At 47.4% G+C, this 24873-nt stretch overlaps 1 protein-coding gene across 3 annotated transcripts in view; it reads left to right on the top strand.

Annotated features, from left to right (window-relative positions):
* Positions 1-24873, top strand: part of LAG3 (lymphocyte activating 3) — a 326415-nt gene that overhangs the window by 294195 nt on the left and 7347 nt on the right. Inside the window, exons 2-7 of one of the 3 annotated variants that reach the window (XM_050967411.1) lie at positions 12697-19723; positions 22509-22662; positions 23067-23187; positions 23451-23610; positions 23819-24045; positions 24382-24639. In XM_050967411.1, the coding sequence (XP_050823368.1) occupies positions 23133-23187; positions 23451-23610; positions 23819-24045; positions 24382-24639 (700 nt within the window). In that variant the 5' untranslated portion in view covers positions 12697-19723; positions 22509-22662; positions 23067-23132. Of the gene's footprint in view, positions 1-12626; positions 19724-22508; positions 22663-22778; positions 22899-23066; positions 23188-23450; positions 23611-23818; positions 24046-24381; positions 24640-24873 lie in introns of those variants that run through there. The other 2 variants (XM_050967401.1, XM_050967419.1) reach the window with 2 other exon arrangements.

The raw sequence follows: 24873 nt of genomic DNA, 5'->3' as shown, positions 1-24873 counted from the left end.
GTGTCTGCCTGCACTCACCAGCTATTGCAGCTCACAGTGCACAGCAGTGCTGGCTGGAAGCAGGACGAGGGGGCAGGGTCCTGCTGGCCGAGAGCCGGTATGCAGCAGGGGCTGTGCTGATGGACCAACAGGGGGAGCGGCTGGCCCTGCACGCTACATCTTTGCTCCGCCACCAACCTTGAACACCCATCCGCATTGTCAGTCACTGGACCCTCCCACTCACCACTGGTGAGCGGGCAGTTGGCGAATAGGAATCTGGCCAGCAGTAGGACCTCCCAGTACTGCTGGCGGGGAGGAGAAACAGAAAATATGGGACAATTTGCCCTTTTTAAAGAAAAAGTTGGGACACTTGCAAGAGAGCTTAAATACAGGACTGTCCCTTTCAAAATGAGACATCTGATCACCCTACCTCAGGGTACTTGACCGCTAGCAGTCCCCACAGTGCCTCAGGGCATTCATCTGACAGCGGTCCTGGCAGCTCTTCAGGGCACTCACCTGTCTCCTCCAGCCACAGGGCACAGCTCCACTGGGGGCCTAGTTTGGGATCCTGTTGAGATCCCAGCTCCCTGGCAGAGCTACCTGCTCCCTCTGGTGCTCCAGGCCCAATTAAGTGCTGGGGCTCTCCTTTTATGTTTCTTGTCCAGCCCCGGGACCTCTGGTGAGGTGGGCTGGGTAGATTTAGCTCTGTCCACTAGGGGGAGTGTAGTGGTCTTTTGCTCTCCTGCTTGGAGGAAGGCCACTCTGCCTCACTACACGGGGACACTAAGGAAGCCTGTGAGGTGAGTTGTGATAGGCTCACAAAGCTAAATAGGGATCCCATGAATCTGCCAGGACTCTTTTTAATTTTGATTCTCAAGTTCTTTGCTATTTGTACCAACATTTCTGCTAAATGGCTGCATTTGAGTGCACATAAGGGTGTGGCATGCGGTGTGTGTAATAACCTTAGTCCCAGATTTGGACCTTAGCGTCCAAGATATGGGGGTTAGCATGAAAACCTCCAAGCTTAGTTACCAGCTTGGACCTGGTACTTGCTGCCACCACCCAAAAAATTAGAGTGTTTTGGGGCACTCTGGTCCCCCTGAAAAACCTTTCCTGGGGACCCCAAGACCCAAATCCCTTGAGTCTCACAACAAAGGGAAATAATCCTTTTTCCCTTCCCTCCTCCAGGTGCTCCTGGAGAGATACACAGACACAAGTTCTGTGAATCCAAACAGAGTGAATCTCCCTCTCTGCTTCCAGTCCTGGAAACAAAAAGTACTTTCCTATTCCCCCAGAGGGAATGCAAAGTCAGGCTAGCAATCCAACACACAAATCTCCCCTTGATTTCTTCCTCCCACCAATTCCCTGGTGAGTACAGACTCAATTTCCCTGAAGTAAAGAAAAACTCCAACAGGTCTTAAAAGAAAGCTTTATAAAAAGAAAGAAAAATAAGTACACATGTTCTCTCTGTATTAGATGATACAACACAGGGTCAATTGCTTAAAAGAATATTGAATAAACAGCCTTATTCAAAAAGAATACAAATCAAAGCACTCCAGCACTTATATTCATGCAAATACCAAAGAAAAGAAACCATAGAACTTACTATCTGATCTCTTTGTCCTTACACTTAGAAACAGAAGACTAGAAAGTAGAACTACTTCTCCAAAGCTCAGAGCAAGCAGGCAGCCAGAAAACAAAAGACCTTAGACACTCAATTCCCTCCACCCAAAGTTGAAAAAATCCGGTTTCCTGATTGGTCCTCTGGTCAGGTGCTTCAGGTGAAAGAGACATTAACCCTTAGCTATCTGTTTATGACAGTGTGGAACTGATACATTAATGCGGAGAGCAGAAATGAGCCACTCATGAATTGTGAGCCATTCTCTGCTACTAACACGTTGAGAATCACCTGGTGAGCTCAGTGCTACACAATGGTTATTCCCTTGCTACTCAGCATGGTCTGCAACAGCTCAATCTTTTAAGAAGCTGAGTATTTGCTCATGAATAAGAGGTTCCTATTTAGTTCTAGTAGATCTAGCTCTACTCTAGACCAAGGGTGATCATGTATCTCATGTGATGTCAGCTGTCCCTGTGCATTAACCTACGAAAGCTTATGCTCAAATAAATTTTTTAGTCTCTAAGGTGCCACAAGTACTCCTCATTCTTTCTATTGACAGTGGTATTGTATTTACATTTTATTATCTTTGTGGCAGTGTTCGTGCCTGGTGGGACTAGATCACCTCCAGCTCCCTTTTGCATTCATAGTACCCAGCTGGAAGCAGTGGTGATCTCATGCTATGTCATACTACAAAACGATCTCCTCTGTACAGGGTGCCATCCTCAGCAATTTCCTCTTCATGGTCCCAGTCAGACTGGAGATCCCTGGACTGCTCCTCCCAACCATCAAGCTAGAAGGACTTCCTCAGCTGTTGTGAGCTGGAGTCGTTTTTTGTTTTCTTATTTGAATTTATCAAATTTTCTTTCAGAAGCAGTTGGTTAGTGAATCCTATTTAAAATCTTCTTCCTGAGGCCACTATTCCCAGGCACGTTTGACATGACAATAAGCTCCTCACCTGGCCCCTCTTTCACATTTAATCAGTGCTGTGGCAATTTTATGATCCTGTTCCGAAGTCCAGGCTGTGCTTCAGTGGTTTCTGTGATGTGGCTTCCAACTCTTTACGGTCTGTTTCTACCTTGAACAGATTAATGAAACAACTCACAAACCAAAACAATTCCCAACATTTCTTCTTCATCTGAGCATCGGGCTGTGGTGATTTAGTAGTTTGAAAGCACATGCTACTCGCTGATCATCTTGTAAAAGGACAAGCCCCTATGCGTGTCAATTTACATTGAGTGAGATTTTAGGCTCTTTATTCATCTCAAAATATTTCAGCACTGTTGCTTCTGTGACAACTCTTACTAATTCCCCAACATTTTCCTTATGCCTTTAATCCCAGTGTAATTCTGTGGTCATCATCTTCAAATAGCATGCTAAGTGGAACACTTAGTCTAACAAATTAAAGATGAATTTGTTTAGGTGTGTTAACAGGCTCATGAGCACTTCTTGTTTTAGATTAGTTTCATGTGTACAAGTGCTTCCATCTTTCTTGGGCCTGTTGAACTCCTTTGTAACTGAACGTGTGTCCTACATAACTAATCTCATTCAGTCTGATCTGGCATTTTTCCAGTTCAATTGAAGGTTTTTGTTTTTTTGTGGGGGTTTGGGGGGGTTTTTTGTGGGGGTTTGTGGGGTTGGGTTTTTTTTGTTTTTTGGGGGTTTTTTTGGTTCACTGCAAAACATTTCTCTCATGCTTGTTATTTTTGCCCCAAATCAGGAGATCATCAACAATTTCTTCCATCTCATGCAGGTCTTCAAAGATCTGTGTTGTGATATTCGGGTGCTGAGACAATAATGAATAGAAGTTGCTTAATCGTATGGTGGCAATCAAAAAAGCTAACAGAATGTTGGAAATCATTAGGAAATGGCTAGATAATAAGACAGAAAATATCATATTGCCTCTATATAAATCCATGGTATGCCCACATCTTGACTAGTGTGTGCAGATGTGGTTGCCCCATTTTAAAAAATATATACATGAATTGGAAAAGGTACAGAAAAGGGCAACAAAAATGATAGGAGTATGGAACAGCTTCCATATGAGGAGATGTTAATAAGATTGGGACTTTTCAGCTTGGAAAAGGGATAACTAACGGGGGATATGATTGAGGTCTATAAAATCATGACTGGTGTGGAGAAAGTAAATAAGGAAGTGCTATTTACTCCTCATAACACAAGAACTAGGGGTCACCAAATGAAATGAATAGGCAGCAGATTTAAAACAAACAAAAGGAAGTATTTCTTCACACAATGTACAGTCAACCTGTGGAACTCTTTGCCAAGGATGTTGTGAAGGCCAAGGCTATATCAGGGTTCAAAGAAGAACTAGCTAAGTTCATGGAGGAAGGGGCCATCAATGGTTATTGGTAGGCTAAAAGTTTGTCATGGCTATTTTTATTTTATCCCATTAGCTGTACCCCAAGAGGAGGGAAGTGGATATGGCTTTAGGCTGTGAGGGGTGCTGGAGGCAGCACCAGTAAGAAGTTTAGATTCCATACCTCTCCTCAGGTCCCAGTGCATGTGGAAAGAGCTCTGCACAACCTGGTACCCAGCAGTGGGATGGGGAATCCCAGAGCCCCTTCCTCAGGTCAGGGAGAAGCAAGTGGGATATCAGGAGGAAAAACAAGGAGGAGGGTGAAACAGGGAGGGCCTCCTGATTCATACTGAGAAAGCAGGGCAATTGGCTAGTTATCTTAGGTGTATGAATGCAAGAAGCCTGGGAAACAAGCAGGACGAATTGAAAGTCTTGACACAGTCAAAAAACTATGATGTGATTGAAATAACAGAGACTTGGTGGGATAGCTCACATGACTGGAGCACTGTCATGGATGGGTATAAACTGTTCAGGAAGGACATGCAGGGGAGGAAAGGTGGAGGAGTTGCACTGTATGTAAGAGAGCGGTATGATTGCTCAGAGCTCCAGTATGAAACTGGAGAAAAGCCATTGAGAGTCTTTGGGTTAAGTTTAGAAGCAAGAGCAACCAGGGTGGTGTCATGGTGGGTGTGTGCTATAGACCACCGGACTAGGAGGATGAGGTAGATGAGGCTTTCTTTGGACAATTAACTGAAGTTTCCAGAACACAGGCCTAATGAGAGACTTCAATCATCCAGTTATCTGCTGGGAGAGCAATATAGCAGTGCACAGACAATCCAGGAAGTTTTTGGAGAGTGTTGGGAACAACTTCCTGGTGCAACTACTGGAGGAACCAACCAGGGGCCATTCTCCTCTTGACCTGCTGCTTACAAACAGGGAAAAATTGGTAGGGAAAGTAGAAGTGGGTGGCAACCTGAGCAGCAGTGACCATGAGATGGTTGAGTTCAGGATCTTTGCAAAAGGAAGAAAGGAGAGTAGCAAAATATGTACTCTGGACTTCAGAAAGGAAGAAGTTACTTACCTTGTGAAGTAACGATGATTCTTCGAGATGTGTGTCCCTGTGGGTGCTCCACTCTAGGTGTCAGTCCCTGCACCGGAGATCGGAGATTTTTTGCAGCAGTACTCGATCAAGGGAAGGGCACATGCAGGAGCTGTCTCGGGCAGCTGTTGGCACCTCCTGTAGCGTGCACCCCCGACTTTCCCTTCTGTTCCTTCTCTACTGCAGCGTTCTGCTGTGTGAACTCCGAAGTAGACGGGAGAAGGGTGGGTAGTGGAGCACCCACAGGGACACACATCTCAAAGAACCCATCGTTACTGCACAAGGTGAGTAACTTCTTCTTTGAGTGGTGTCCCTGCAGGTGCTCCATTCTAGGTGCTTGAAGAGCAGTACCCAACAAGGGGTGGCAGGGGTTCGGAGTTATGTATAAGTGTGTGATGAAAGCACTGTGAAGCCAATGATAGAATCTGAGATAAGGCCTTGGGTGATAGCATAATGCTTTGCAAAAGTGTGCTCTGATGTCCAAGTTGCAGCTCTACAAATGTCGATTAAGGGGACATTGTTCAAGAATACGATCGACGTCGCCATGGCTCATGTTGAGTGGGATCTGATGCCCGCAGGGGGTTCTTTGTTATGTAGGTGGTAGCAAGTTTGAATACAGGAAGAGACCCATTTGGAGAGTTTCTGGGTCAATATTGTAGAACCTTTGGAGTGTCTGTTGTAGAGACGAATAGTCTTGGTGACTTGCAAAATGGTTTAGTTCTGTCCAAGTAAAAGGCTACAGCCCGTCTAACATCTAGCATGTGGAGTGTTGCTTCTCAAGAATCCTTATGTGGCTTAGGATGGAAGGCAGGTAAGTGTATGGTTTGGTTAATATGAAAATGTGTAGCCATTTTGGGCAAGAATTTTGGGTGTGGGCATAACATGATTTTGTCTTTGGTAAATACCGTGTACAGTGGTTCAGCCATTAATGCCCTTGTTTCGCTGAGCCATCTGGCAGACGTGATTGCCACCAGGCATGCAACCTTCACTGACATATGTAAGAGAGAGCAGGTTGCTAGAGGTTCAAAGGGTGGTCTTATGAAACATTTGAGCACATGATTGGGATCCCGTGGTGGCATAGCTTGATGTACTTCTGGGTTCATGAAAGAAAAGTGTCGTGTAATTAGGTGAGCAAATACTGAAGCCCCTTCTATTTGCTTGTGGAGGGTTGTGATGGAAGCTAGGTTTACTTTAATAGAACTTATGGCTAACCTCTGTTTCCTTCAGTTCTAGTAGGTAGTCTAGGATCATAGATAGAGGCACCTTGTTCACGTCCAGCTGTTTTTGCTGGCACCAAAGGGAGAATCTTCTCCAGTTGTGGCGGTAAGTATTCCTAGTGGTGAGCTGATGGCTATTTAGTAATACCTGTTTTACTTTCTCCGAAAAGTTCAATTCTCCATGTTGAATGACACAGGAGCACGTTTTGAGATGGAGTTTTGCTGGGTTTGGATGGAGTGTCAGGCCCTTGTTCTGGGACAGGAGGTCCATCCGTAAGGGCAGAGGTTGTGGGGCACAGACTGCTAGGCATGACAGGTACGGAAACCAAGTCTGTCTGGGCCATGTGGGGACAATGAGAATGATGTATGATGCTCTGTCAAGTTGTATCTTCTGGATGACCCATGGGATCAGTGGTATCGGTAGACGTACATGAGTGACACATTCCACGGGATGAGGAGGGCATCTCCTACTGATCCTGGCACCAGGACTGCCCTGGAGCAAAAGATGGGACATTTGTGATTTGTTGCTGAGGTGAACAGGTTGATTACTGGGTGACCCCATTTCTGGAATATTGTGCTGAGAACCATTGTAGTGGATTTCCCACTCATGTTCCTGTGAGAAGTGCCTGCTGAGATTGTTGGCTGTAGTGATTTGGCATCCCAGTAGGTATGACACTGTGATGTTTATATTGTTGTGGATGCACAAGTTCCATTAGTTCATGGCTTCTACATATAGCAAGTGAGACCTGGCTCCCCCTTGGCGTTTGATGTAAAACATGCATGCCACATTGTTGGTGAGAACAGAGATTGAGGTCTTCCGTATGAGTGGGAGGAAGTGGCGGCCTGCATTGTGTTCCACACGGAGTTTCAGGAGATTGATATGTAGTTGGGTTTCCATCGCGGACCTCTTACCTTGTACATTGTGGTGACCCAAGTAGGCGCCCCAGCCTATCAGGGAGGTGTCTGTTGTGATAGTCACTGATGCAGGGGGGTCTTGTTGAAAGGGAATCCCTGAGCATATATTCTCTGGTTGTGTCCACCATTGTAGGGAGAGGATAACCCTTGGTGGTAGTGTCGCTCTTTCTGTTGAGAGAGTGTTTGCTGGGTGCATAGACCATGCTCAACCAGTGCTGCAGACAGTGAATATGGAGTCTGCCATACTTTACTATGAAAGTCGTAGCTGCCATATGTCCCTGAATCTGAAGGCATGTCCTCGCTGAAGTTTGTGGGCTGATGGTCACTGTGGAAATGAGATTGGTCAGTGTAGTGAATCTCTGATTTGGTAATATTGCCTTGGCTTGTATGGAGCCTAGGCCGGCTCCGATAAACTCCAATCACAGAGTTGGTTTTAGGGTAGATTTCTTTCCATTTAGCTGTAGACCTAGCTGGCGAAAGAGGTCTATTGTGGTTGTCAACATGTATGCCATTTCTTGTCAAGTGGCAACCTTGAGTAGGCAATCTTCTGAATAGGGGAAGATTATGACTCCTTTGCATCATAAATCTGCTGCTACTACCGCGAGTGTTTTTGAGAATACTCGGGGAGCTGTGGATAGGCTGAAGGGAAGAACCCTTTATTGGTAATGGTTGGGTCCTACTGTGAACCGCAGGAACCCTCTGTGGGCAGGATGTATGTAATATGGAAGTATGCATCTTAGAGGTCGAGGACTGCAAACCAGTCCCCCCGTCTAGCGCTGGGATTATTGTGGCCAGAGTGACCATTTTGAACCTGTGGTTGCGTATGAACCTGTTGAGTTTTCAGAGATCTAAGATTGGTCTCCATCCCTCTCCTTTCTTCTATGTCAGGAAATATTTGGAGTAAAAATCCTTCTCTTGGTATTGGTGTGATACTGGTTCTACAGCAGCCAGCAGTAGGAGTTGGTCTACTTCCTGTTGCAGAAGGTGCTCGTGAGAGGGGTCCCTGAGGAGCGATGGGGAAGGGAGGAGGGTAGGGGGGATGGTAGTGAAAAGGATGGTGTAGCCAGATTGTATGATCTCCAATACCCATTGGTTTGTTGTTGTTGGAGACCAAGCATGGTAAAATGAGTGTAGGCAGTGACCAAAAGTGGGGGATGGGGTATCCATTTGTGCTAGAGGTGTGGGGAGGTCATGCATACCTTCAACCAATACTTCAAAATTGTGGCTTAGATGTAGATGGGTGATTGGATGAAGCCTGGTTCTGCGAAGCACGTAGTTTCTGAGCCATTGTTTGGTTCTGTTCTGAACGAAGTATCGTGGTTGTTGATGGTTAAATGAGGTGTCTTGTGACCTCTGGTATAGTGTAAACCATGGGCATTTATTAGGCTGTGGGTGTATTCCTAGCGTGCGCAGCGTTGCTCGGGAATCCATCATGGTATGGAGCACGTCGTCTGTTTGAGATGAGAATAGTTTATCCCTATCAAAGGGAAGGTCCTCCAATTTTAGCTGCAGTTCTTTTGGAATCCCTGAAGCTTGCAGTCATGATGCTCTTCTCATAACCACAGCTGTTGCGGTTGTTTGGGTGGCTGTGTCTGCTGTGTTCGTTGGGGGCTTGCAGCGCTGTGCGGGCTACTATCTGACCCTCATTAATAAGGGCATTGAGTTGAGGACATTTGTGCTCGGGGAGGTCCTCCACGAGCTCTTGTATTTTACTATAATTAGAGTAATTGTAATTTGCTAGTAGAGCAGAATAGTTGGCAACTCTGAGCAGAAGGTTGGCTGATGAATAAACTTTACTCTTTGGTCCAGTCTCTTGTGCTCTTTATCTTGTGGTGTGAAGAGGAAATGGGGTTGCTTGCTGTGCTGATTGGCAGCCTCTACTACCAGAGAGCTGGGTTGAGGGTGTGAAAACAAAAAGTCCACGCCTTTGGCTGGAATAAAGTATTTCTTGTCAGCCCTTTTGTTGGTGGGTGGTGCTGATGCTGGTGTTTGCCATATGGCCTCCATGGGCTCCATTATACCTCATCCATGGGGAGGGCGATCTTGGCAGATGATGCAGTCTGTAAGATTTTTAACCACTTATGTTGTTTCTCCTGCACCTCATGTAAGGCAATCTCTTGGCTGTTTGCTATTCTTTTGAAGAGTTCTTGGAACTGTTTCAGGTCATCTGGTGCCACCAGGGTAGACGCTGTCACCGCTTCCTCTGGTGCGAAAGATGAGTGTGGGGCAGGTGGTGAATCATCCAGGTTTGCCTGTGATAGTATCTCTTCCTCTTCTATCTGTCTCGGTGGAGTCAGAGGTTTCTCTGTGTGGTAAGGATGGAGGTACTCTGAATCCCGTTCTGACTGGGAAAGGGGAGGCCAGAATATGGGTTCTGGTATGTGGCCCAAGGACCCCATTGTGGCCATTGCATGGGGTAAGGTGGTAATGGGTAAAGCCAGTGTTGTGCATACTAGGGCTGTGAGTGCTCAGAAGAATGAGGCTGAGGTTGAGGCTTCATAGCCTTCCATGTAGGTCTCATCTGTGATGGCGATGAACATTGGGAGGAGAAGCGATTGTCCTGCATGTCTCCTTTTTCGCCGCTATACATGGAGATCAGTGCAGGAGATGAAGGATAGTATGGTGTTATGTAGCTCAGGGAGTGTTTGGTGCCGAGCAGTGGTGACTGTGGTGTGGAAGAAAAAGCTATGTCACTATGATCTAGGAGTTGCGCTGGTCCCGTCTTGGGATTGCGGTCAATCATTGGAGCACTGACTGGTGCCGGGTTCGGCTTGTTAGCCGGCATCGAGTCTTGAGTTGGTGCTGGTGGCAGCAGCATCCATCGCGGTGCCGATTCCTGTGCCGTGCTCCGCACCAGGGTTGTCGGTGCCATGGAAGAGATTTGACATCTCAACTCTGGTGCCGCGCATTGGGGCTCAGCAGAGGTCCACTGAGGGACAGTGCTAGAGGAGCCCGGTGCCTCATAAGTGCTCTCTCTGGATGAGTTGAGCACTGAGGGTAAAGATCTCGCTAGGGAAGCTCTCTTTTTGTTAGAGTCCCTTGTTGGAGAGGATGAGGCTCGCTTCCTGATAGTTTTGGAAGTCAGAGCTTTATCACTGCTTACGGATCTTGGTTTATGAGACTCCCTGGAGGACGTCTCTTGTGGAGGTTGGAGGGATTTCTACATCAGAAGCATTTTCAAATGAAGATCCCTATCATGTCTTGCTCTCGACTTCAAGTTGTTGCAGTGTATGCATTTCTGGGAGACATGAGTTTCTCCCAGGCAACAGATGCAGGATGCGTGGCTATCAGAGACCGGCATCGGTTCACGGCATGAGTGACACTTTTTAAACCCTGTTGAGCCCAGAATGACTTTGGTTAAGGCTCTCCCACCAGCTTGATAGATGAAGGTGGGAGTTAACTGAAGTGGTAAACCATAGAGCTATTCCTAAATGGAGAACTAAGTAAAGAATTTATTTTATTTTTTAAGAAAAAAGCCTCTAAGACAGTGATCCGCAACCTTTTCATCTGGCGGGCACCAGACGAAGGACCGTGATGGCAGTGGAGCATCCGCCGAAATGCCACTGAATTGTCAGCAGCAAGCAGCAGCATCGAGAGGTGTCACCGCCGAAATTCGACGGCATTTAGAAGGATGCTTCACTGCCAGCCAGGATGCAGGTGCATTTAGATGCCCCCGCGGCTGCCATGGTGGGGACCCCTGCTCTAAGAGGAACTAACGAAACTATGTAACTGTAACTATGTATAGACTAATAGTAAGGTAATATGTAACTTTTGACAGTTTTTTTTCCCAGAAAGTATCAAGGATAGCACTGCCGCAGAACTCCATCTGCAGCTGAGGACATGGTCGGGGGTGTGTGTGCTACAGGAGGCTCCAATGATTGTACAAAACAGCTCCTGCATATGCCCTTCCCCTGACTGAGTACTGCTGCGAAAAATCTCCGATCTCCAGCACAGAGATGCACCGACACCTAGAGTGGAGCACCCACAGGGACACCACTCGAAGAAGAAGCCCATTTTGACTCCCTTAGGAAACTGATGGGCAGGATCCCCTGGGAGGCTAATGTGAGGGGGAAAGGAGTCCAGGAGAGCTGGCTGTAATTTAAAGAAGTGGGGTGCAGGAACAAGCCATCCTGATCTGAAGAAAGAATAGCAAATATGGCAGGTGACCAGCTTGGCTTAACAGTGAAATCTTCAATGAGCTTAAACACAAAAAGGAAGCTTATAATAAGTGGAAACTTGGTCTCATGACTAAGAAGGAGTATAAACATGTTGCTTGAGCATGCAGTGGTGTAATCATAGAATATCAGGAGGTCAGCTAGTCTAACCCCCTGCTCAAAGCAGGACCAATCTCCAGACAGATTTTTGCCCTTGATCCCTAAATGGCGCCCTTGAACATTGAACTCATAATGCTGGGTTTAGCAGGCTAATGCTCAAACCACTGAGCTATCCCTCCCACTCAATCAGGAAGGCCAAAACACAATTGGAGTTGCAGCTAGCAGGGTACGTGAAGGATAACAAGAAGGGTTTCTACAGGTATGTTAGCAACAAGAAAAAGGTCAGAGAAAGTGTGGAGGCCCTTAATGAATGGGGGAGGCAACCTAGTGATGGATATGTGGAAAAAGCTGAAGTACTCAATGCTTTTTTTGCCTCGGTCTTCACAGACAAGGTCAGCTCCCAGACTGCTAACCTGGGCAACACTGTGTAAGCGGGGGAATGGTCCCGCTATTGTGGGGAACTTTCCTGGCTTCTGCACTACTCTGGTGAAGTGGGCTAGTGAAAGAATCTGAGTCCTCGCTCCCACTTCCTTTACCCAGAGGCCTCTCTGCCCTTGAGGGCTCCCCTTCTACTCTCCTGTCTGGCAGAGTCCTTGTAACCGCAACAAGGCTGGGCCCAGGATTCCTGGAGGGCTCAACCCCCAACCCTGCTGGTCACCCAGGACAGGGGCTAGGGTGTCCCCACTCCGGGGTGCTCTCTCTGCACTGGGCACCTCCCTGACCCACTGATCATTTCATACAATTAAAAGCAAATACAAGTTGTTTAATTAACAATTAATTTAAAAAAAGGATAAGGAAAAATGGAAAAGGTTAAAGGAAAACACACCACCCTGTTCTGTGGCAGGGAACATCACAAACAGTGTCTCTGGAATGTCAGGGCAGTTCACAGTTTGTTCCTTGTAGGTCCCAGGCCTCCTTCTCAGGCTCTGGCTGTGCTGCAGGGACGCTGCGGGTTGAACACTTGCTCTGGCAGTGGCCACACACTCTTGGGCTCTGGGAGGCAGGACCCTTCTCCCCAGCGTCGCCCCCACCCTGTTAGGGTTACGATCTCCCTTCAAGTCTGGCCTGCAGGGCCTCTTGGCTGAGGCGTCTCCCTGTGCTGGGCCCACTGCCCAGGGTCCCCCTCACTCTCTCCAGCTGCTCACCACACCCGGCTCCGGACTGCTGCAGCCCCAGCTCCACACTGCCTCAGCACGGCTGCTGCTGCTCTGCCTTCAGCTCCCTGGGCTGCTTCTCTGGCCTCTCTGGTTCTGGTTGCCAAAGCTCTGCTCCTAGGACAGGTCTGCTCTGCAGGCTGCTTCTGTGACTCTGCTCTCAGCTCTCACCTGCTTCCTGGGCTGCTTGTCTGGCCCCTCTGGCTCTGGTTGCTGCAGCTCTGCACCCTGGGCAGATCTGCTCTCTCTGGGCTGTGCTCTGACTTTTTGGGCTGCAGCTCTGCTCCCATCAGCTTAGCTTGGGCCCCTGCTCTCTCCTTAGCTCGGCCCCACTCTGTCTGACCCAGGGAATTCCAGCTCACATGGAGGATGGGGATCCCCTGGCTTACTGACTCCCTGATTAGCCTGCCCGCTCTGTCAATCAGTCTGATTTGGAGCACTGGCCTCTTGCCATTGTTCCTGGGGACTGTCAGTCTCAGGCTCCTGATTTCCCATCAACCCTTCCTCTTTTAGTACTGGGAGCTAGCCAACTAAAACACGCCCACTGAATGTTAGTAAGGGGGCAACAGTCCCCTTACAACTCTATGGGGAGGAAGTAAGCAGCCCTCAGTGGTGAAAGAACAGGTTAAGGACTATTTAGAAAAGCTGGACATGCACAAGTCCATGGGTCCAGATCTAATGCATCTGAGGGTGCTGAAGGAATTGGCTGATGTGATTGCAGAGCATTGGCCATTATCTTTGAAAATTTGTGGTGATCAGGGGAAGTCCCAGACTATTGGAAAAAGACAAACATAGTGCCCATCTTTAAAAAAGGGAAGAAGGAGAACCCGGGAAACCACAGCCTCACCTCAGTCCCTGGAAAAATCATGGAGCGGAATCCATTTTGAAGCACTTGGAGGAGAGGAAGGTGATCAGAAACAGTCAAGATGGATTCACCAAGGGCAAGTCATGCCTGACCAACCTGACTGTCTTCTATGATGAGATAACTGGCTCTGTGGATATGGGGAAAGCGTTGGACGTGATATATCTTGACTTTAGCAAAGCTTCTGATACGGTCTCCCACAGTATTCTTGCCAGCAAGTTAAAAAAGTATGGAGTGGATGAATGGACTATAAGGTGGATAGAAACCTAGCTAGATTGTTGGGCTCAGCAGGTAGTGATCAACGTCTCGATGTCTAATTGGCAGCTGGTATCAAGCGGCGTGCCGCAGGGATTGGTCCTGAGGCTGATTTTGTTCAACATCTTTATTAATGATCTGGATGATGGGATAGATTGCACCCTCAGCAAGTTCACAGATGACACTAAGCTGGGGGAAGAGGTAGATACTCTGGAGGGTAGGGATAGGGTCCAGAGCAACCTAGACAAATTGGAGGATTGGACTAAAAGAAATCTGATGAGGTTCAACAAGGACAAGTGCACAGTCCTGCACTTAGGATGGAAGAATCCCATGCACTGCTACAGGCTGGGGACCAACTGGCTAAGCAGCAGTTCTGAAGAAAAGGACCTGAGGATTACAGTGGATGAGAAGCTGGATCTGAGTCAGCAGTGTGCCCTTGTTGCCAAGAAGGCTAACAGCATATTGGGCTGCATTAGTAGGAGCGTTTCCAGCAGATCGAGGGAAGTGATTATTCCCCTCTGTATGGCGCTGGTGAGGCCTCATCTGGAGTATTGCTTACAGTTTTGGGGCTCCCACTACAGAAAGGATGTGGACAAATTGGAGAGAGTCCAGCAGTGGACAATGAAAATGAGAGGACTGGGGCACATAATTTACAAGGAGAGGCTGAGGGAACTGGACTTATTTAGTCTGCAGAAGAGAAGGGTGAAGGGGGATTTGATAGCAGCCTTCAACTACCTGAAGGGGGGGGTTCCAAAGAGGATGAAGCTCAGCTGTTCTCAGTGGTTGCAGATGACAGAACAAGGAGCAATGGTCTCAAGCTGCAGTAGGGGAGGTGTAGGTTGGATATTATGAAATATTAATGTGACATTCCCCTCTGGTGTTATCTAGACCAGTGATCTGATAGGCCACTCCAGTCCTTGACTCTGGGAGCCAGCCTTACCCTGCTCTGCAGTGAGAACCCCCACTCCTGGTCTGTTCACGCACAGCCTCTGTCATGTAAGCTATCCTCAGCTATCTGCAAGCAAATGACACTAGCCAATATCTCCAGTTCCAGACACAGCGCTAGGAATATTTGTCTTGCAGTGTGCAGTTATGCCTGCTGGACACTGCAAGCTTATATGAGTTCATCAATTTAACAAAGAAATTGATATGTACCATATCTCCATCCTTAGAGATTTTTAAGGTCAGGCTCGACAAAGCCCTGGCTGGGATGATTTAGTTGGGGTTGGTCCTGCTTTGAGCAGGGGGCTGAACTAGATGACCTCCTGAGGTCTCTTCCAACCCTAATATTCTATGATTCTATGATTCAGGAGGCTTGCCAGGGAGATGTGAACCTTCTCCAAGTGGTGTTCTCTTTGTTCTCACCCCAGCCTCACCACTGTATCTGACATGCACTGAGCCAGCATTTGATAAATGCATAATGAGGCTATATATCACTCAGCAGCTCTTTGACCAAATGACTTAAAATATGCAGTTCAGACTCTACCCTACACCCAGAATGAGCATATCAATTTTCAGGCCAGTCGGACTGTGTGTGTGTGTACACCAAGCTTGCCCATTCTCATTTCCCCAGTCTCAGCATTGTGTTTATGGCATACACAGAGCCTACCTATTCTCAGCTTCCCATTCCTCAGTGCTGAGTGACTGTTCTACTCCCTGTCTTAGCACTATGTATCTTTGGCACGCAATGAGCCTGTCCAGTCTCTGCTTCTTCCAGTCTCACTATGGTGTGCTTGTGACATACAGAAAGTCTGGCTGTCCTCTGAACACTCCCCAGTCTCAGCCATGGGTACCTATGGCATGTGCTGAGCCAGTATTTAAAAACAGGTAATTGGTTGGAGCTATATCTTGGGAACCTCTTTACTAAATGTTGCTATGTTTGCAACAAAAAAATCCACACTAACCCCCATTGTAGTGTGCTAAGTTTTAGGCCAATCTGACTCTTCCTGTGAATTTTAGAACACTTTGAAATTATGCCTTTACACACAAATTTTGCTCCAGCCTCTTTAGACCCAATTCTCATTTCCACTATGGCCAATCTGTACTTCTCTGGCCATGTAAAGGGGCCTGTAGCGAGGTGACCCTGAAGGGGTTAGAAGCAGCCCTGCAGAGGGCTGTGGAGGGGAAAAGCTAGGCTAATTGGGAAAACAGCCACAGCTGAGGCCAGTTTAATCAAGGCCCAGCTGGCTGTTATAAGAGGGCAGTGGGCTAGAAGCTAGAATATACACTTTCTGTCTTGCTTCATGAGAGAGAAGGACTTGGCTGCCTGGGAGCAGAGAAGGGTGCCTGAAGTGGAGTAGTGCTGGGGAAGGGCAGAGGGAGCTCCAGCCAAGAAAAAACCCCAGGCTGCAGACCTTGCTAAAAGGTCAAATAGGTACAAGGGCTGCAGAGAGGCAGCCCGGAGATAGGTAAAAGCAGCAGGTCCTAACCCGCCTTACTGATGATGAGTGGTTAACAGATTGCAGTCTGCCCCAGTGAGTGGGGGCTAGACGGTGACTGCCAGTAGCCACTGAGGCAAGGTGGGGATAGAGGGTTGGGGAATTCCTCTGGGTGGGGAGACCCAGATTGTGGGTTGCTGTGGGGGGCAGACCCCTGATGTAAAAGCCACCAGGGTCTGAGAGGGACACGGGGGGACAGTGGCCTGCAGAGGGCACTCTGGGCTGGAAGAGCTAATTCCCAGGATGACCAGCAGGAGGTGCTGTGCTGGTGAGTCCCACCCTGCCATAGGGCCTTAAAGTGGGAGTATAGAGCCATTTGCACTACCAGAGTAGTACACAGGGGCTGAAGTGTAAATGAGAATTGGAGGCCCAATGTCGTTAAGAAGCCTTGGGTCAGTCATGTACATCACTTTATGGAACCAGAATGAAGGATTAATAAACTTCTGAGTTTAATTTTGAAGCTGGTTGGTGGTGGACACCACATGAGCTCAGGGGCTGTCTAGTGATAAGGTTTATATGTGGCTATTTTCCATATTTTTTTTCTTTAACTTTGGTCAACTTAGGAGGGCAGGGGAATCTGTCTGATAGCTCCCTTACCAACTGACTTCAAACCTACACTGCTAATAATGCTAACCAGGACCTTCAACTACCAAGGCAATTTTCAGGTCAATCTGAGTCTGCATATGGCTTTTAGGGCACTTTGACAAACCAGGTCCAAACAACTTTAACTATGGTTCTGTAAGGACCACCCCATAATAGGAAACTTAAACAAATAACCCCCCCCACACACACACAGGATGTGCAATGAGGAGCAGACAGATGTGCTGTAAGATATTTGAGCACAATTTCTGCTGTTACACTTCAGCAAGACTATTGACTTCAACAAGGTTGCGTGGCGGTAAATGAGAGCAAAATCTAACCCTTTTGCTTTTATATTTTTAGACTTTTTTAACCCTTTAACTGTGCAACCTTAATGTTTTATCAAGAAACCTTTTTATTTAGTACAGTGGCTCTCAACCTTTCCAGACCATTGTACTACTTTCAGGACTTTGATTTATCTTGTGTATCCCAAGTTTCAGCTCACTTAGGCTACATCTTCACTACTGGCCATATCGGCGGGTAGCAATCGATTTCTCGGGGATCGATCTATCGCGTCTCATCTAGACACGATATATCTATCCCTGAATGAGCTCCTGTTGACTCCAGAATTCCACCAATGCGAACGGCGGTAGCGACGTCGACAGGGGGAGCCGCGGACGTAGATCCCGTGCTGTGAGGACAGTAGGTACCTCGATCTAAGATACTTCGACTTCAGCTACACTATTCACGTAGCTGAAGTTGCGTATCTTAGATTGATTTCCCCCCCCCAGTGTAGACCAGCCCCTAAACTACTTACTTCTGCATTTTTTTGGTCTGACTTTTGTAAGCATCACAACACACTGTTACTGAAAAATTGTTTACTTTCTTATTTTTACCATATATTATAAAATTGACTGGCATATAAATATTGTACTTAAATTTTAGTGTGTAGTGCATATAGAGCAGTATAAACAAGTCATTGTATGAAATTTTAGTTAGCACTGATTTTGCTAGTGCTGTTTATGTAGCCTGTTATAAATGAGGTAAATATCTAGATGAGTTGATATACTCCCTGGAAGACCTCTGTGTACCTCCAGGGGTCTGCATACCCCTGGTTTAGAACTACTGATTTAATAGACCTAATATTAAAAAATGTCTATTTAATCAGGACCAAAAAAATTTTAAACACATATATCAGAGCTTTGCTGAAAGGGACTTAAGCATGTGCTTAAATTTACATACTTGCATAAGTGCTGAATTAGTGGGCTTTAATTCCTTGAGGTGTCATGATCTGGAGGAGTGAAGTTGGGAAGTCAGGAACTTCATTTCTATTTCCAGTTCTGCAACAGACTCACTGTGGTCCTGAGCATACTCCTCCAAACTCTGCCTGAGTTTCCATTAAGAATCATCTACCTGGGATTTTATAAGGTTGTTGAGCTCAATATGGGAGAAGCTGGGTTAAATTCTATGCCCTGTGATATACAGTAGGTCAGACTAGATGATCTAATGGTTCCTATTGGCCTTAAGAATCTAGAAAGGATTGCATAGTTAATGTTTTTAATTTTTCGAAGTTAAATCCTCTTAAATATAACTGGAAAATTAAAGTCCCTTTTTTCCTGATTTTTTTTAAACTATAAACTTTAAGATTGTATTAACCAAAGTTCTATTGTTTGATTCTAATTAGACCTGTTTAGTTGGGTCAGAAATTCCCTTTGAAGGCTAAAGAAGTGGGTTGCTGACAACTCTTTGGGAAACGGGCTGGAGGTTTTAAGTACAGGGCATTGCCCCCCACTGCAAGTTGGAAAGAAAGGGGTGACCCTCACAAGAGGCATTCTGCAAAGGTCCAGGCTTCATTGTGGCCTTAGTGGGAGCGGAGATGGGGAGTGCCTAGAACCTGATCAAAGGCAGCTACTGCCCAAGCCAAATGTACCAATACTAAGCTTCCAAACTTCAGCCCCTCCTGTATTCTAATCCTAGTTTCCACTGCCTTCCCCAGCTCCGCCAATGCCCCTCAGTCCTCACCTTCAGCCCCTTCTGCTATTGCTCTCCTAGCCTAGCCATACACGCAGCTCCGCCAACGTATCTCAGTGGTGACCTCACTGCAGTCACTGCTATTTTGTGCCAGTGGGGTTTTGTGCTGGGAGATGACGAAGGTGCCGTTCAATGGAGTCAGCATTAAAAATGGGTCATTAGAGAGAAATGTCAGATGTCATTTCTAAAGATAGAGCCTCACGCTGAGTAAAACAAGGCCTCAAAGGCGGTCATTTCAGAATACACCCTCTCACCACAATAACCCATCAACATCTCATGTATGAGAGGCATTGTTCTCAGTCCCAGCCCCTCAGTTCTCCAAGCCTGAGCTTTAGGTTACTTTCCCAGGCAATGACAGATATACAGCTAAATTCTGGCCTCCTTTTTTAAGTTGCACTCCATATGTTTACGGAAATATGCTTATGAGTATAAATATAATGTAACTGGAATATGCTTTATGCAAAAGGTCTCTTGTAAGGTATCATTACAAAGCTTATGATCTACTGAGTGTGTTCAGCCTGTTTGTTTGCATGTATTATTTCTATGTCTGGAGTTAGGAGAATAAGATATAAACTTGTATTACTAATTTAAACATGTTAAGTGGAAGCCATTAAGGGTGCTTCAGAATCAATGAACTGTGAATGGGTTTGTTTACCTGCAAGCCTTCCTATGTACATGTCTTTCAGCTACTAGGCTAAGAAGGAGGTCTTACAGTGACATGTGATCATGTCACCTGAACTGGAATCCATCTTAAATGTACTGCTTTTCCATTTAGACGGAAGAGCGGGAACCCAGAGAGAGACAAAGGATTCCCGCCTTGTACCAAAGCTATAAAAGGGGGTGGAACAGAACAAAAGGGGTTGCCAGTCATGAGTAATCCCCAAGTTACCGCCTGAGCTGGAACAATGACTGTACCAGGAGAAAGGATTGGGCTCAGACTAGGAAGGAGTCTAGTCTGTGGAAGGAGCTCATTGGAACATCTCCGAGGGTGAGATTTACCTGTATTCAGCTTCTTAAATGTATTAGGCTTAGACGTGCATTTTTTGTTTTTGCTTGGTAACTTTTTTTGGTCATTACCTGAAACCACTTATATCCTACTTTTTGTACTTAATATAATCACTTTTGTTTATTAGTAAACCCAGGGTAAGTAATACCTGGGGAGCAAACAGCTGTGCATAACTCTCTCTATTGGTATTGTAGACAGTTGACAATTTGAGTTTACCCTCTCTAAGCTTTTATACAGAGTAAAACAGATTTATTTGGGGTTTGGATCCCATTGGGAGCTGGGTGTCTGGGTGCTGGAGACAGGAGTACCTGCTGAGTGGCTTTCAGTTAAAGCCTGCAGCTTTGGGGATGTGGTTCAGACCCTGGGGATGTGTTGCTGTAGGCTTGCCTGTCTGGCTCAACAAGACAGGGTTCTGGAGTCCCAAGCTGACAGGGAAAATGGGCTCAGAGGTAGGTTTAGCACATCAGGTGACAGACCCAGGGGGGTCTCTGACCAAACCCATCACACAAGGAGATGAGCTCTTTCACTTGAAGACAACCCTTCCAATGCTGTGTGTGGAGTTAACACCTGGGCCAATATTAAGGATTGAGTGGGGATGATGCGGGTTGAGGGGGTGAGGTTAAGAGATTAGGGAGTAGCAGGTAGATGGACAGCAGGGTCCTTTGATGCTCTGGAGTGGGGACAGGGAGAGGGGTGGGATAGATTGGTCCTGACTCTCAGGCCTCGCCTTCAGGGTGGGCCATCTGGGCAACCACCCAGAGACACCATGGTTAAAGGGGTACTGCATGGCAGTGCAGAGGTGTGCTGCCAGTCTAAAGTCAGAAACAGCTCCTAGCTGACAAAGGAGTACCATGTCCTGTGTGGGGACGCACCCAGCTTTCTCCATGCTCCCTCCCTGCAGAGGAAGGAGGGACAATGATGATGTACAGATACTACTCAAGGTCACCATCCCTGCAATGGGGCTGTGTGTGTATGATGGGAAGGGGAGCAAGAGAGGAGCAACACCAAGTACTCCCTGCATCCAGGTCACTTTCCACACCTGGCTTGTGCTGTGAGGCAAACAGCAGGACCTGCTGCTCTTCTGCCCTCCTCTTACACAGCACAGGTGGGGAAAGTGACCTGGATGCAGGGAGCCCTAACTTTGTGCCCCCCTGCAGCCCCTGAGGGGTGTACAGAGGAGTAGTATTCAAGGGGGTGAGTGAGCAGCAGTGCCAGGTGCTTCATGCATCCTGGTCAGTTTCCCCACAGAGGTGCAGAATGGGGAATGCAATGGTTAGGGGCACAGTGTAGGGGTTGGGGATGCAGGAAGGGGCATTGTACCCACAGGGACCAAGGTGTGTGTGTGCCAGAATACAAATTTGCCCAGGGTGCCATTTTCCCTCAGGCCAGCCCTGCTAAGAGGGAAGCCCCACGTGTCTCCTCGCTATGCTGCAGACCCCTCTTTCTTTCATTTTCTTGCTCTGTTTCTCCTTCGCCCACACACTCATGCCATCCCTTTGATGCTGACTCAGTGGAATGGAAAGTCTATACCCTTTGCTTAGACCGGACACCAGGGACTGTTTTTGCTGAACAGGAGGAAAAACACCCTCTGCTTTAACTGTAATATATTCTCCAACCTCTCCTCTCCTCTCCTCTCTCTGTTACCAGCTTCTCTGTGTTTCCCTATTCCTCCCTCTTGATCACTCTGCTGATAAAAAACACAGAGAGAAAGAGATCCTCCAGCAGAGGTGAAATTATGCCCCTGAGTCACCCTGTGCTCCCCCACCCCAGGGAGAGGCCCCGCCCACTCCAGTTAGTGGGGGATGTGTGCACAGAAGGGGGCACAGTCAGAAGTCACCAGGGAGGGCAAATGCATAATTAAGTCAGATAGAGTCAAAACCAGTGGGTGCTGGAAAGTGTGAGCCACAGAAGGGGGGATTCTCTGAGGTGACAAGGGAGCCCCATGTGTGACAGGGATGGGAATCTATGAATTGCATTATGCAAAGTTCAGTTCTGTTCTCTCTGAACTTTCCAGCACCTACACAGGAGCTGGGAGAAGCCCCCACAATACAGGACCTGAAGTGGGGTCTCCCCAGAAGTGGATAGAGAGGAATCATTCCCTCCCTGTTCAGGGATGCAATGTCTTTCCATGCAGCCCTCAAAGCACAGTAACCTTTTCTGCAGCCTCATCCCTCAGCTCCTCCTGGCCATCTCCCTTCCATTGTGGTCTTGGGTTTTGGATCTACTAGTCACATTTGTCCTGGCTGAAACTCACTTTATTTCCCGGCCCCATCTCCCACTGGACCTGGAACAATTTTGGGGGGGGGGGGGGCGGGAGGTGTGCTGAGAGCCATTGAACCAAACTGTAAACCCTGTATATCAGGGGTAGGCAACCTATGGCACATGTGCCGAAGGCGGCACACAAGCTGATTTTCAGTGGCACTCATACTGTCTGAGTCCTGGCCACCAGTCCGGGGGGCTCTGCATTTAATTTAATTTTAAATGAAGCTTCTTAAACATTTTAAAAACCTTATTTACTTTACATACAACAATAGTTTAGTTATACATTATAGACTTATAGAAAGAGACCTTCTAAAAACATTAAAATGTATTACTGGCATGCAAAACCTTAAATTAGAGTGAATAAACGAAGACTTGGCACACCGCTTCTGAAAGGTTGCCGATCCCTGCTATATATGATAACCCCTCCAAGCACTCCTAGTTCCAGGACCTATGCCATCACTAGTTTTAGTCCTTTTGGGTTATTTGTCTGTCCTTCCTGTTTCAGCTCCTCATCTAGTGTCCCCTGTGAATTGGAAAAACAGAAAAAGAAAGCATATATTTGAGAAAGTAAAAGAAAAAATGGAAAGAGGAGCAAAGCATTTTGAAAAGACTGAAACAATTGACAGAAACAGTGAAGCGTAAAGATCAAACCAAAAAAGGTAAGAGATGAAAGAAAAACATGAAGGGCACTTGCTGGGAAGTGTCTTCTACGAATTTTCCGCTGTCTGGGTAGAAGCGAAACTGTGAAGAAAACAACAGAAACCCAGAGAGAGAATTTCCACTAAAAGATGCTTAGAACACGATCTCTGACTTCTTCCTCCTCTGTCTCCATTTCTTTCTGCACGTGCCTCATTCTGATGCTGGTTTCTTGGCTGTGACGCATCTTCTCAGTGCTGTAAGGAAATTAGCTGCCCACCCGCATTATAAGGGCATCTAGCGAAAGGCTTTGATCAGAATGAGAGAGAGCGAGTGAGAGAGCAAGTGAACGAGAGAGTCTGACCGACCCACTCACCAGCCCCCTTCTTTGTCCAGTCCATGCCTCATTCTCACTTTTCCCTTGAAGCTTTGGATCCATTCTGGCGGTGAAGTGAGTGTGGAGACACATCCCCTTCGTCTCCTTGATGCCACCATGACATTGGCATTTATGCCACTGGGTCTCGCCCTCGTGCTGCTGGTGACCAATGGTAAGGGGGGCTGAGTATTTTGGGAGGTGGAGGGTAGTTGCACTGGGGATATTTAGGGTTTACTTGGTCCACAGGATTTTAGCAATTCAAAGCTGAACCCTTGGCAGATCTTGCTTTCCTGACCCTTCAGTGTTCCCTTTATTCCCATATTACTCCCCAGCCCTCCTCCATTCTCCTTGGCAGGGTCCTCTTAGGACTGTAAAAAAAAATCTCTCTACCCCCATTTCTAACCCCCCCCCACTCAGTTCTCTGTCTTGTTGCAGCCAGCAGTACTTCCCCTGGAGCACCAAAGGAGCAGAGGGTGTGGGCCAAAGTGGGAGACCTGGTTGTGCTCCCCTGTCACCTGAGTCCTCATGAGCTGCAGAGGAGCTGGAAGCAGCTGTATGAGAAGACAGCTGTCCGCTGGGAGCGGCATGGGGAAAGGTAATGCAGGCTGCGAGGGTGGGGGTGCTGCGCTTTTTGATTCCTTTCCTCTTTCTTCTCCTCTTCCACAGTCTTTGATTCCAATCCCCTCTCCCCTGATGTGCTTTTTCTCCCTCTCAATGCCTTTCCTCCTCTGTCTTTCTCTGCTTCTTTTCTCCATCCTCTCCCTCCCCTAGCACTAACTCATTTCCCCTGCTAATATCCCCAGCTCCCACAAAGAGCCCCACATGGTGCTGGAGGTCGAGTACAGTGGTCTCCTGAAAAGAGCCCGATCCATGATGCCCCGAGCCTCAGTTAGAGAAACCGGCTTCCGCCAAGGGAACTTCTCCCTCTGGATTGAGCCACTACTGAGTGAAGATGCAGGCCATTACGAGGCGCTGGTGAGATATGGCAAGGAGACTCGGCGCTGCCAGTTGGAGTTGGGCATGGTGACAGGTATGAGAAGCTGGAGCCTAACAAGGATCCCTGGAACAGCAGGGTACTGTCAGTTAGGACCAAAAGTCCTGGGGGCGGGGAGCCCAGGACTGTAACAGCAGGTTAGAAAATGAGACGCAGCCTTCTGAGATTAGGCAACACCCCTGTCTTCATCCCATGGGTTGAGAGTTCCAGAGAGGTAAATCTCTAGGTGATAAACACAAGGAAAATGGGGAGATCAAGGTCTAGTTGGTTGTCCCTTCAATGCCCTGCAGACAGGGGCTGGGAGCTCCAAAGAGGGAATGGTTTTAGGGCTCCCCTGTGACATTAACTTCTCTCTTCCCTTCTTCTCCGCAGTGACTGTCAATCCCCCAGGCCTCCTGGTGGAAGCAGAGCCTCTCTTGCTAAACTGTAACTCCAGTCATCCAGCTAAGCTTGTGAATATGCGCTGGTTCCATAATGGTAGCCTGGTCCCCATTTCCAGCAGGTTCCGTTCCCGCCATGGGGCTCTATCCATCTCCAGGCCAACTGTGAGCGATTCAGGGCCCTGGCGCTGCGAACTCACATACTCAGATGACGAGAGAGTTTCTGCCTCATTCAACCTTCAAATTCTAGGTAACTCTGGCCTCCAACTCACCCTCTCAGCTCCCAGAGACCTCTGGCCTCTCACAATAGCCCCCTCTTCTCCAACTCCTGTCCTTTCATGAGTAGCCTTCTTGGATCTCTTTGCTTCCCTCCCTGCTTTCCCAGTCATGGCTCCCCTCTGTCCCAGCATCCCCTCCCCACAAAGGGTGTTAACCTCCTCTTCTGTTGCAGTTCGGTGGACCTCATACCACCTAATGTTGCCCT

The sequence above is a fragment of the Gopherus flavomarginatus genome, chromosome 1 (assembly GCF_025201925.1).
Source record: "Gopherus flavomarginatus isolate rGopFla2 chromosome 1, rGopFla2.mat.asm, whole genome shotgun sequence".
Classification (NCBI taxonomy): domain Eukaryota; kingdom Metazoa; phylum Chordata; order Testudines; family Testudinidae; genus Gopherus; species Gopherus flavomarginatus.
Note: the sequence above shows the minus strand (reverse complement) of the source record. Positions and strands in the feature narration are given on the sequence as shown.